Source organism: Ascaphus truei, chromosome 2 (assembly GCF_040206685.1).
Source record: "Ascaphus truei isolate aAscTru1 chromosome 2, aAscTru1.hap1, whole genome shotgun sequence".
NCBI lineage: Eukaryota > Metazoa > Chordata > Amphibia > Anura > Ascaphidae > Ascaphus > Ascaphus truei.
Genome location: NC_134484.1, coordinates 173,324,957 through 173,338,016, shown reverse-complemented (window position 1 = coordinate 173,338,016; position 13,060 = coordinate 173,324,957). Strand labels below are relative to the sequence as shown.

Sequence of the window (13,060 nt, the reverse complement as noted above, 5' to 3'; positions counted from 1 at the left end):
TATAAAGCAGCCAATCACCGCACGCCGCCCATCTTTGGCCTCTTCTGATTGGCAGCTACACACGGAATTCCAAGGTGACGAACGCAGGACGTCCACAGAGGCGCACGCGACGTCTGAGCCTCCATAGGGTAAAGGTCAAGTCGCAAGCAATACGGCAGACAGAAAGCTTAGCAAATACAATGACCGCGACAGCCATTATAGTTATGACCATTTTTTCTAATATAATCAATTACAAACCCTTATAGCTCGGAAGCCTAAAGCCGCCGTTAGGAGAGTGGAACTGCTGCCCCATATATGTTCTATTCCCAGTGCGGTTACAACAGACCGCGATAAAGTGCCACTATCAAAGATGTCTGCTTGCGCCTCAAGCCTGCGTTCAAAGCCCTCCCCCCGGGTTCCGGATTGGTCAAGGACTATTATGACGTCATAATAGTTGTGCGAGTCAATGTGACTCCTACCTGTTCTGGAAGACACTGGTAGAGCTTTCCAAGGGCGCCTCTGTTTGCCCTCTGTCTCTCGGTCACCTGCCCATTGGATCAGTGGATAATTATTGTTGGATTTTAATATTGGTGTGTTGTAACCTCACAAAGGAGGTACAAGGAGCCATGGCTTCCCTGTCTGCAAGCACTCTGCGGGTGCTGATGAAGGCGTTAAGCGATGGCCCGGGATTCGATCGGGTCTTGAGCAAGGTACCAAGTGATGGAAGTAACCTGATCCTCAGACAGATAACACGGTGCCTGGATCAGGCTCCTAGTCTTAGCCAAACTTGTCATTTTCCTTGTCATTTCCGGGTACTTGGCTAAAAACCTAATATATTCGGCTTCAGTTCATGTTTAATATTAGGCTGCGTCCCCGTTGGTGCTGAGCGTGCTGAGCGCTCGGCGCTTGCCGCATTTACTTACTGCAGTCTTTATTTGGAAGTCCCCGCTCACGCGGTGCGCGCACGCACGCTCACCGAGCTTGCCGCTTGAGCAGACAAAAAAATATGACTTTGAAGTGCGCCTCAACTTGCCCGCAATGCCCCACCCTCCCCCCGTCCGCACTTGCAAAATAGGCAGGACACTCGGCGCTCATGCCTAGAGAGTTGATGACATTATAAGATGTATATTTCTTTCCTTCATGATAAGTCACATGCGGCAAAGGACATTCATTATTTAAAAGCCTTGCTCCAAAGATCATAACAGAAAACACTGGCAGGTCTTTGGTTAGGAGCTAAATCGGGCTTACAAATAAGGGGGAGATTGATGCAAGAATAACAGAGATTTATAAAGCTGTTTACAGACGTGACCATTACTATACCCTGGCTTGACACAATATATACATCAAATGGGGAATTTCACAATGACGTCGATTTATAATGAAAAGGGAAACTTAAAAGTTGTATGCACTCTCTCGCTTTCTTTGGATGCATTATGTGGCTGTGAACTTTTTTTTTTTTTTTTTTAAAGCAGCATTTAATTAAAAATCATTTGGTTTATTTTTTTACATATCAATTGTGTAGGATTAAATAATACTGCATTTAAAAAAAAAATATTGGGCATTAGCAACCATTTAAAGCCACAGCACTTTTTCTTTCAGTTCTTCCCCTAAGCAACCAATCGTTTTTAATATTTTAATGCTCTAGCAAATGACAATATAGCAAACTCTATTTGCTGTAAGGAAGTTTTTTAACAGTCTACAGCTGCCTAATCCACATCACTGGGATTAAATATTTTGAGCACAGGAAAACCAATGTCTGTTCTATTTGTTGTGCTATCAGGTTGTTTCTTAGAATCAACTTTCAAAAAGGTTGAGTAATTGGCAAAAATAAATGCTGCAGTAATACGAAGGGAAAAGGTTTAATAAAATAAAGTTGGCATACAAGATCAGAATCTGCACTGTACACGTGATAGAGGATGTTTGCATTTTCCTTAGTTGGACCTCGTGTCTGCAAATCCTGGGAAGGTCGTTTGTGAAATGAAAGTTGAGGAAGAGCATGCAAATCGAGCAGGCACATTACATGGAGGGTTGACTGCAACCCTGGTGGATATTGTGTCCACAGCTGCCCTTATTCATACGGAGAGAGGGGCTCCAGGAGTTAGTGTGGATATGAACATCACGTGAGTATCTAGTATTGTGTTTTTCAATTGTGATTCCTAGGCGTACTTGGGTTGCCTGGACATCCCTCAAGGGTTCTGTGCATGTTTCAAGTCAGCTGAAAATTGTGCCAAATACAGAAGAATTTACAATGCATCTGATCTCAGACGTGCTATTAGAGAGGGTTGGGGTTCCTTACAATGCATCTGATTTCAGACGCGCTGTTAGAGAGGGTTGGGGTTCCGCAGAATTTCACAATCTAATTATAAGGTTCATTAATCAAAAAAAGGTTGAGGACCACTGATCTAGTGTTTAAAGCTGCAGACCAAGCAATATCCTAAATGTTGTTTTTTTATTTTTATTTTATAAATCGGGTCTGTACTATGAGAAAATACTTGTAGTATCTATTTAAATTTGTTTTAAAAACTCTGACATTTTTAATGTAACAAACCTTTTTGTTTCTATAGCAGCCATTTACAAAGTCACACCCCTTCCTCTTCTGAAACAGGCTCTGCCAAACCCATTTTTGAGCCCTGCCCCCTCTTTTTTGCAGTGCAGAGGTTAATTGTATCTAGTGACTGCCTGGTCACATGATCTTCCCCACGGAACTTTGTCATATTAATATGCAAATGCATTCCACTGACGGCAAAATACACTCCTCTGCAGCCATTTAGTGAACACGAGCCAAATCTTTGCCAATCGATCACAGGAGCGTATAATTAGAGAAAAACCTCTCTCTAACCCGTAATACAGAGATCTGTGTGCTACCTGGGAGATAGTGGATGTGCAGACAGAACTACACCGGGGTACAGAGAAGAAAGAAATCCCTTAGTTCAGAGGTGTGCAAACTGTGGGGCAAGCAAGATTGTTTAGGGGGGGTGCAGGAAGCGGGGGTAATTTTGCAGAGAAGCAGAGAGAAAAGCCGTCTAGCTGCAATTTCTTCTGCAGCCATTAGGTGGCGCTGTGCTGCACAGCTTAGGCTGCACAGGCTTTGACTTACTGAATGCCGTGTGTGTGTGTGTGTGTGTGTGTCGAGAGACATGGAGAGGTGGGAGACATTGAGGGGGGAGAGAGAGACATGGAGTGGTGGGAGACATGGGGGGGGGAAGAGAGACATGGAGAGGTGGGAGACATATTGGGGTGAGGGGGAGAGAAAGCGAGACATGGAAAGGTGAGAGACAAATTGCGGGGAGGTGGAGAGAAAGAGACATGGAAAGGTGGGAGACATATTGGGGTGAGGGGGAGAGAAAGCGAGACATGGAAAGGTGAGAGACATATTGCGGGGAGGTGGAGAGAAAGAGACATGGAAAGGTGGGAGACATATTGGGTCGAGGGAGAGACACTGGGGGGAAGGTGAGAGACACTGGGGAAGGTGAGAGACACTGGGGAAAGGTGAGAGAGACACTGGGGAAAGGTGAGAGAGAGACACTGGGGAAAGGTGAGAGAGAGAGACACTGGGGGGAGGCGAGAGAGAGAGACACTGGGGGAGGTGAGAGAGACAATGGCTGGAGGGATGAAGGTCAGGTAGAGGTGGCAGAATTAAGGGGCTTGGGAGGATACGTTTTGGGGAGCTGAGGGTTATTCTTTGGGTCAGGGGGGTCTATTGGGAGTATTGATCAGCAGGGGAGATTCATCAGTACCCCCCTTGAGTTTGGTTAAGGGGGTCCCTGATCCCTTGGCAACATTTAAAACGGGAATAAATAAATAATACATAAAACTGGTAGGTAGGAGTGGATGACACTGGGGAAAGCAAATGGGAGAAGGAAAAAAGGGAGGGGGAAAAGGGGGGGACTGGAGAGGGAAGGGATGTAGCAAAGAGGTGGATGAATGCCCCCTCAAATGGATTGTCTTTGTGCACCAGAAAAAAACATATTGGCTGCAGGATATTGTAGACGTGTGGCGGATGCATCACAAAGCTGGTTCGCCCTCATTGGCTGAACCAGCTCACGTGCGCTGACGTCATGTGATTTTGATTTCATCAGGCAGGGGGGGCCCGAGAAATTTCATGGATGAAAAGGGGGGCTCGTCATAAAAAGTTTGCTCACCCATGCCTTAGTTGGTGCACCACAGATATAAGAGCGTAATAAAGAGCTGTGTACTGGAGCAGCAAGGTACTGCTTAGCAGGACCTATGTGACGGTCTTGCCCTCACAGTTTGGATTCGTTAAGTTGGTTAGTTAAAAGGTACAACTTTTAATATGTTTGTTTAAATAAACATACAGGTGATATAAATATATAAATAATAATACACATTATTCAGTGGTTAGACTCACTGTAAAAGGGTTAATTCTAGGTATGGTAAATAATTTACCCGTTTAACCACAATATGACTTATAGTGTAACTAGTGTCAGGTATTCTATCTGCAGAGGTTGTGTGTGATCCCTATTACAGTATATAGCTAGAAACATGTCTAAATATAATCTAGTTGGATTACTCCTTGGTGCATCAAGGACTAATGATGTAATGGCTCATCACACATATCAATACAAAATGGTATTTTGTGTAATTAAAGACACAAGAACATGGTAATAACACACTTCACTATAACAGATCTCTTTGAAATTACTTAACAGTACATTCACAACGATAACAATCGGAGAATTCAGCATATAATGTTTTAAGAGATTATGAACACAAGAACATGATGACAGCAAACAATTCTTAACAGTGGTTATCTCTGATCATCTTAAACAGTACACTTACAATAATGACAACAGTCTGAGAATCCAAACACTATATATTAGGATATTAAGAAAGACCCCTGATCAATATTAATATTTAGACCTTGAGGAATAAGTGTTTTCAAAACCATATATCCAATAAGTTTCTTGCCTTGAAATGTGAATAATTTTGTTCCCTCTCCATTTGGATTTTATTTTGTCAATCCCTATGCATTTTAATCCTTTGGGGTCGTGGGAGTGATATTCTTTAAAGTGCTTGGACACGCTATGTTGAAGGAAACCTTTTTCAATATTGGTGATGTGCTCAGCTATCCTGATCTTCAACGTCCATGTGGTGCAACCTACCTATTGTTTATTGCAGGGACACTGCAACACGTAGATTATGTGATCTGAATTACAATCTATTAGATCTTCAATTTCAAAGATTTCATTCGTCACTTCAGATTGTACATTTTTGAAAGATTTAGTTGAGTTTGTGTGTAGTTTACACCCTTTGCAACCTAAACACTCGTAGAAACCCCGCGTTATATTATATTTCCTTGATATTTCTTTTTTTAAGGCAACTCTGAGCCACTTTTTGTTTTAGGTTGGGTGCCATTGTAAATATAACTTGTGACTTCTGGTAAAATCTGATGCAAGATTGGATTTATGCAGGATCTCCCAATGTTTTTCTATTATCCTTCTTATTTGTGATGCACTACTGTTATATTGTGACATGAATGGTATAGATATTTTTCCCTCTTCTCCATTCTTTTTTTTTTAAATTTTTTTTTTACCTCTCTTTCTTTATATTGAATCAGTTCTGCTCTTTCCATCGCTGAAACTTTATTATAAGCTGCCTCTACCACTACCTTTTTTTTATATTTTCTCTCCTGAAATTTCCCCATCATGTCTTGTGCTTGTTCGCTTGTTCTTCAAAAATTCTATTTTGTGTTCAATTACGTTTGTCTTTGTAGTTGTCCTAGTGGTATATTGTCTATCCATTTGTCCAAATGGACACTATCTCCTTGCAGAAAGTTGTTGCAATCTACTTGCTTAATGAAGTTCTTTGACTCTAAATTGCCATTCTCTTTCAGGGAGGGGCGCAGCGGCTACAGAAGTCCCACACTCTCCCCCAAGGCACTTAAATTAAGTGCCGGAGAGACCGCGTGGGGCCTCTGCAGCTTGTACCTTTATATTCGGTGATGCGTTGCCATGGTAACGTGGCATCACATGACCCCGTGATGTCATTTGACGTCAGTGCCGAGGAGGAGATGGGGCATGAGGCAGGGGGCGCAAGTTAAAAACTTTGCGCACCCTGCTCTACATAAATCAACAAATCCAAAAATTCTACTTCCAAAGTACTATATTTTCAAGTGAACTTTAGATTGTATGGATTGTTATCCATGCCTGCTAAGAATTGGTCTAGGAGGTGGGTACTGCCCTGCCAGATAAACAGTATGTTGTCTATATACCTGTGCCACTGTACCAGGTTTGGGCCGAACTCATGGCCAGTCCAAACATATTGGTCTTCCCACATACCCATGAAGATATTAGCGTAGTTCGGCGCAAACCTGGTACCCATGACAGCCCCCCGGACCTGCAAGTGATCACCATACCAGAAATAATTGCGCCTGAGAATGTGTTGGATTCTCTCCAAAAGAAAATCAATCTGTCTGTGGTCTAATATTCCACTTGGTTAGATTGTTCTTAATGGCATTACACCCATCAGTATGATCTATTACTGTGTGTAATAATGACTCATCACATGTGACTATGATGTTGTCATCCTTCCACACCGTATCTTTCAAGATATTGAGCATTTGTATTGTATCTTTTAGATATTTTAATTTTATTATAGGTTCTTAAAGGAACTGGTCAATATAACCTGAAAGGTTAGATGTCAGTGATTTAATCCCTGACACTATTGGACGTCCGGGGGGGTTTGTTGTACACTTATGTAGTTTGGGTATATTGAACATAGAGAATCCCAGGAGGATTCCCATATTTTACTGATATTCCCATTCAGATTTATTGAGGATCCCTTCTTTATACCCTTTGTTTAGTAATTCGATAAGATCTTTTTGAAATGTCATTGTTGGATTACCCTCTAACTTTGTATAGGTATTCACATCATTTAGTAATCTACATGCTTCTGTATCGTAGTCTGTTTTGTTTAGTACAACAACACCTCCCCCACCCCCCCTTTGTCTGCCGGTTTTATGTTCAGGTTACTGATGATTGAGTTTTGCGCACAGTATCTGACATGCTCATAAACCTAAGGGGTAATTCTATATATGCTCAAGTGGGTGTTTGGGATGTTTTGACCAAAAACTACATAGACATCCGAGAATGTCCACTTCCGCATGTATAGAATAAGGCCTTAGTGGGACTAGACAACGTGTTGCTCTGGAGGCCCCTCAAGCAGTGAAGGGAAAATTGAGATAGAGTAAATTGCTGATAATGCGAGGTACAGACTATAGATCTGTCACTAGTGCCCTTGAAGTCCAGGGTTCAGTGTTACAGCAAAAGTTTAACAGGCAGACACCGACTGGCACTCACAACATCTCCTTTTGGGTATTCAGCTCGGGGCATCATGGTACTCGGAAATCAAATTCTCATAACGACTGGGCATAGGCTCTTCTGGGCATGATGTTAATGTATGTTGCCGCTCTGATGTAATCACGTCAGCGTGTCACTACCCTAGGCTTGCAACAGTGCATTTGCTCCTCCGTTCGGCCACAAGAATGACGGGTTACTTGCTACATTTGTTGTGAATATTATGAGTGATATACTTACTACCTGTACTCTTAGAACAGCTGCGTAGGGTCCTCTATTCCCCGTCCCTCGATCTGAACAGGCACTAGACCAGGCATCGATCATTATCAGATACACTTTCCAGAATCATAATAGCCTGCTGTGGGGAGGGTTCATCTGGCTACCTGTCTAGTTTACTAGATATATGATCTAATTTATTATAGTAGCCTGAACGAGCTGATTACATGTCGTGTTTGGATTCTAACTAGCAGCTAACTTACTGCTATGTTTTCTGTGGGGTTTCTTTAATGCCTGAAGTTTCCCGATGGTTCACAGTATCAGCAGTTATTCAGTCCAACTACTGCTATCCATCTCTAAACTCTTAAATTCTATACCTAGTCTAAGGGGTTTCTTACCCTATCAATATCGGCACATAAGAAATATACTAAGACCCAAGTATATCGTTTTGTTCATCTATGCTTCACTAATGGAGTTGTGATAATATTCTACCCATTGGTTGGTATACCCATATGCATATAGCTAACTATAGATTGGGTTAACTACCATATTTACTGCGTTACTATATAACTGGGTATTATTTCTGTTCATTATCACTTGACATTCACACTCCTATAGGTGTGTTTATACTATAAGACACCATTACTTTTCCACTTTAGCCCTTGGTAATAGCACACCTTTTAATTGCGTTTCATCACTGCATACATTTAATTACTACAAGTTTATGTTCTCCAATCTGACTATATTTTAAGTTTTTTATGTATTAAATTCTTATAATTATTCTTACATCACGAGTGCAACATACAGAGACTTTCCTTCTCACAATTGTTTATATCCTGTAAATGCACCTCCGGTATCACTGATCTTATTAATACTAGCTGAGCAAGGAGTATCAAAATCTGCTTACGCATGATAACTTAGTGGTGGAAATATGATGTTATTTAACTTTCATCCAACTAAGCTGTTAAGAGATCTTTTATGTTCTCTTAATTAGAAATGGTTATGTTTAACCCAGAAAGATGCTGGAACTTCGGTCTCATGTTTTAAAGCGTTTTGTGCATGTTGCCACCCGGAGCGGACATTGGGAGGCTACGTGCTACATCTGCTCATTTTACTCCCCGAGGCTTCTTCACATCATTAGGAGACAATATGTAACAAATGAACAAACAAATTGAAAAAGAAAATGCACTTTTATAACAGGACTCAAACTAGTGTGGAAATGATTTTAAAATGTTGTAAGAAGAATTAGACCCCCAAAACAGTCTTCTATCAAGACATTTTATTAAGTCCAATAAGGATATTGACATCTGCGACATGCTTTTGTAAAAGTCCCTTTTAGTTTTTTGTTTTATTTTTGTAAATTTTAATTGTGCAAGTATTTTGAGCATTGTAAGAGTGGGTTTTTTTGAGCCTTTAATTGGATTGTTTTTGTAAAAATAGATTTGACATTTTTAATCCGATTTAAATTTTTTTTTGTTTTTTTTAACTATTTGCCGTACTAGAATAGGTCTCCACTGGAAACGGCCTGTCAGGGCTCCCTAAATTCCATCCTCAAGATCCACCAACAGGCCAGTTTTCAGAGCAGCACAAACAGCCATAGAATGTGACGGCAGATAAGAACTTGGACCGCCACCGTGTCTGCCTATTTCCTATCTGCTATAAAACCTCAGACCCTATTTGATCCTTGTCTTTCTTTCGTGTTTACGGTTAGCCTTATGTCTGTCCCAATCATGTTTGTGTTCCCTTACTGTATTAGTCCCTACAACAGTCTGGGAGGTTATTCCATGAAGAAGTATCCCCCTCACATTTCCCATTAGGCTGCGCTTATAATCTTGGCGACGGAGCATCTCGTCAAAACAAGTTTATTTAATCCGTCGTGTGCCTATAGTAGGCGCGACTGCGACGGCACGACCAAAATCCCTGAAGTCAATGAAAATGTATTTTTTCGGCGACCGCCTTATGACGTCAGTGGGCACGTGAGTGGTTCAGCCAATGAGGGTGAACCGCTCACAGCCACGCCCCCCGGTCACCGTCTCTTGTCTCCTACACTATATGCAAAAAAACGCTGCTGCGACGGATGACGTCACGACGTCGCATCGCCGTAGCCAGGACTTTAAGCGCGCCTTACTTGGCCTCCCACCCTCCAGCTTCAGAGCATGACCTCTTGTTCTAGCACTTCTCTTTCTCTCAAATATGCTGCCCCCTGTACTTTGTTGAAACCCTTTATGTATTTTAATGTTTTGATCACATCCCCTCTCCGTTCTATCCACTTTACTGTACATATTAAGGGACTTTAGTATTTCCTGATAAGTCTTATGCTGTAGATCTTGCTCCATTTTATTAGCGGATACAAGGAGGAATGCAGGCACTCAATAATGAGGATAGTAGGTTGGTACATAGCTGCCGGTGCTCTGTGTCAAAGGGAATCCAAGGGTCCCAGATGATGCATAGATGAAAAGTGAGAAGCAGGCACACGGACTTAAGCAAATGAAATTTCATGTGCCATATAGACCAATATAAAGCAAATATTTAATTTAATTTGCTTAAGTCCGTGTGCCTGCATCTCACTGTTAATCCATTTTATTAGCCCCCTTTTTTTTCTTTGCGCAATCTCTAAATTTATGTACAGGTATGGCCTTCCAGAGATATGGTCTCCAGAATTGAATACAGTACTCTGAGGTCTCACCAATGATCGGTAAAGTGGCATCACCATCCTCTCTGCCTGGTGAGAATAAGCGTGAGGTGAATTGATTGATTAATAACCTTAACTGTGCTCTTATGTATCTGGTACGGTATGAGTCCTGCATGTCAGTGGCCCTTATTACTTGTAGCGACCAGACCGATCAAAATGGAAGTAGACCCCCCCTCTGCTTCTGTTTCTGGCATCCAGGGCATGGCACAGTCATGTGATCGTTCTTTAAAGCAGCAACACCTCTTGTACTGCAATTTTTATTTTTTTTATTTTAAGTTCTAGGATTGAAGCACGGGGTCTCCGCCGCTGAACTGTTAATGTCAGCTCTGGACAGATAGACAGAAAATGAAGACAGATACCGGGAACTCCTCCAGGTGGAAGTATTTCTGTAAGCAAGGAGTTCTCGAAGCTGAAATTAACACAGTTCAGCTCCGAAGACTACGTGCTTTAATCCTAGAACTAAAACAAACGATGTAGTGCCAGGGGTTTTGCTGGTTTAAGCGATCACATGACCCAGAAGTACCTGAGGTGCTGCTGAACCTCAGCACTGCACAGGTTCAGTGTTAATTAAAGCGTTCTCGATAATTCCTGGTTATGTGATAAACAACAAGCATTTAAATAGTATGATCATGTATTGGTTTTATGGGCTAACTAAGACATTGCAGTGATTATTTCTCCGGTTTGTATAGATCATTTCACGTCTCACCCGTCCCCTCTTGCATTACTGATTCTTTGTTTTTATTATTACTAAAGGTACATCAACGCTGCAAAAATCGGAGAGTCGATTCTGATCACCGCTCAAGTTTTGAAGCAAGGAAAAACCCTGGCGTTTTCTACTGTAGATTTGACTAATAAAGACACAGGGAAACTTATAGCACAAGGCAGACACACAAAGCACCTTGGAAATTAACTGTTCCTTGGGGGCCTATTCTAGTAGCATCGATACAATTGCTGCCATCTCGAACTATGTGGCATGTCTCTGCCTTGACATTTGTGTTATCACAGTATTCAGAAAGAATCAGAAAGCATTACCGTGAGGTAGGAAAATGCCAAAACTGCTCGGCGTAGCAGTGACCTTATCTCAGTTTTTTCTAAGTCCTACTGCTGCGATCTTCCCGCAGTCTGTGAGAGCTGCATCTTCCTGCACAGCTCTCACAGGCGATCGCAGTGTTTTCATTTGCATTTTAATAACAGATTATTGTGGCAGAGGGTCTCCGGAGCTGAACCGCATTCATTTCAGGTCCGGGGCTGTCTTGCTTGTTTTTGTAGCTTGTCCATTTATTGCCATAATGGCAAACCATGTTCATATTATGGGCTTGGTTTACCACTGTGCCAACCAAGTGGTTTATTGGCATATTTTTTTTATTTTGAAGGAAATGTAATGTATTTTAATTGGTGCTTGATTTTTTTATTGGTAGATTATCCATTATATACTGTATATGCAAACCATGGCCATATTATATTACTGTACCAATCAATGAGTAGCGGGGTTTGGATATTGACACGGGGAGGTTGGTTAGGCATCCTGGGTGGGTGGCAGGGAGGGTTTTTTCCTCTTAATTACTATAGCGGTTACTAACCACTAAGGTGATTAAGGGGTTAGTAGACATTATTTTTTTTTATTGTTATGTTGCTGCCATGGAAGACGGGGATGAAGACGAGGATGGCCTTCATCCTGGCAGAGGTAAATGCAACTTTAACTTTCTTTGTGCTGGCTGGGTAATGTTTTATTTTAATGGGCAAATTAGCTATTATCCAGATCTGGATAATAGTTATTTTTCCCATTATTGCACTGTATGAGTTGGGGGTAGAGGGGGTTCCCATTAATTGCTATTTAGGTTACCTTTGCTCCCATTGAGGGTATAGGTAACCACACTGGCAATCAATCTAAGGGGTGTATTGGTTGTTGCATTGTGTTTTAATGTTTATTGGGGGTGGAAGGGGTGGGTGAAGGTAGTATTTGGCCTGTGGTGGGTGGGTAGCGGTAGGGGTTAACCCCTTCATTACCTTAGCGAGGCTGCTCAGGGAGATGCACTTCCCGAACAAGTTTGGCATGCTATCGGAACGGCTACCTTGTCAAATCGCACAGGAAGTGCTCAAAATCCTCGATTTCAGTTACTTATCAAAGTTTATAGAATAGGCCCTATAGTGTTGCAATTGTGTGTGTTGTTTGGTGTCAGTCCTCGCCTCCTTACCTCAGAAGGTGTTAATAACACAACACACTAATACACCTTAAGCAGACTTTGAATAATAAATACATCACGTTATATTAGTAAACAGATAATAAGTGAGAACATTCTCACGGGTTTCTGTTGTACTCTTATGAAATGCAGTTACACAAAGGAAACAAACATGCACTTTCTCTGCAAAAGGGAAGAGATCCGTCCATGTAGAATCTTTTCGATTTTTTTTGTTTTAATGAATTCACAGCAGTAACAGTTAGTTTAATTAAAAACAATGACAAATAATATCTGAAAGCTCAACCTGCGCTGCAAGAGGAGCCTGCAACGCAATGATCTGGGCCAAGGGGCTTTATTGTGAACAAATTACAGAGCATTTAAACCTGGCGATGTCAGTCATTTTCTTATTGTTGGGACTTGCTACAAAATAAAAGCTACATTGTGCTAAAATGGTCTTCCTTCATTTTGTAGTGGAATCAGTTTTTGGCATATGACACCATACATGTTCTGTAGTAATTTGGGTGCAGGAAGCAAAGTAGTGATTGGAAGGTTGAATCGCAAAAAGTCCCCAAAAAGCACTGACAGTTCACCAAAATGAGGAACTAAAAACGTTTAATGAAGACTACATAAAAAAGAGAATAAGGACAAACAAAAAAACTGCTACATAACAACCCTAT

The 13,060-nt window shown here is 41.5% G+C and overlaps 1 protein-coding gene across 1 annotated transcript; it reads left to right on the top strand.

Annotated features, from left to right (window-relative positions):
* Positions 1-136: 136 nt before the first annotated feature.
* Positions 137-12,833, top strand: ACOT13 (acyl-CoA thioesterase 13). The gene is made up of 3 exons (XM_075585578.1): positions 137-689; positions 1,915-2,099; positions 10,957-12,833. Exons 1-3 carry the CDS (start codon positions 606-608, stop codon positions 11,111-11,113), a joined length of 426 nt encoding a protein of 141 aa, XP_075441693.1. The 5' UTR covers positions 137-605; the 3' UTR covers positions 11,114-12,833.
* The last annotated feature ends 227 nt before the right edge of the window (positions 12,834-13,060 follow it).

What these genes read in the sequence shown, in the direction of transcription:
- ACOT13 (XM_075585578.1), top strand. Translation starts at nt 606, where the DNA reads ATGGCTTCCCTGTCTGCAAGCACTCTGCGGGTGCTGATGAAGGCGTTA. An exon ending in TCGATCGGGTCTTGAGCAAG is followed by an intron (nt 690 to 1,914) that starts GTACCAAGTGAT and finishes CATTTTCCTTAG; the next exon opens with TTGGACCTCGTGTCTGCAAA. An exon ending in AGTGTGGATATGAACATCAC is followed by an intron (nt 2,100 to 10,956) that starts GTGAGTATCTAG and finishes TTATTACTAAAG; the next exon opens with GTACATCAACGCTGCAAAAA.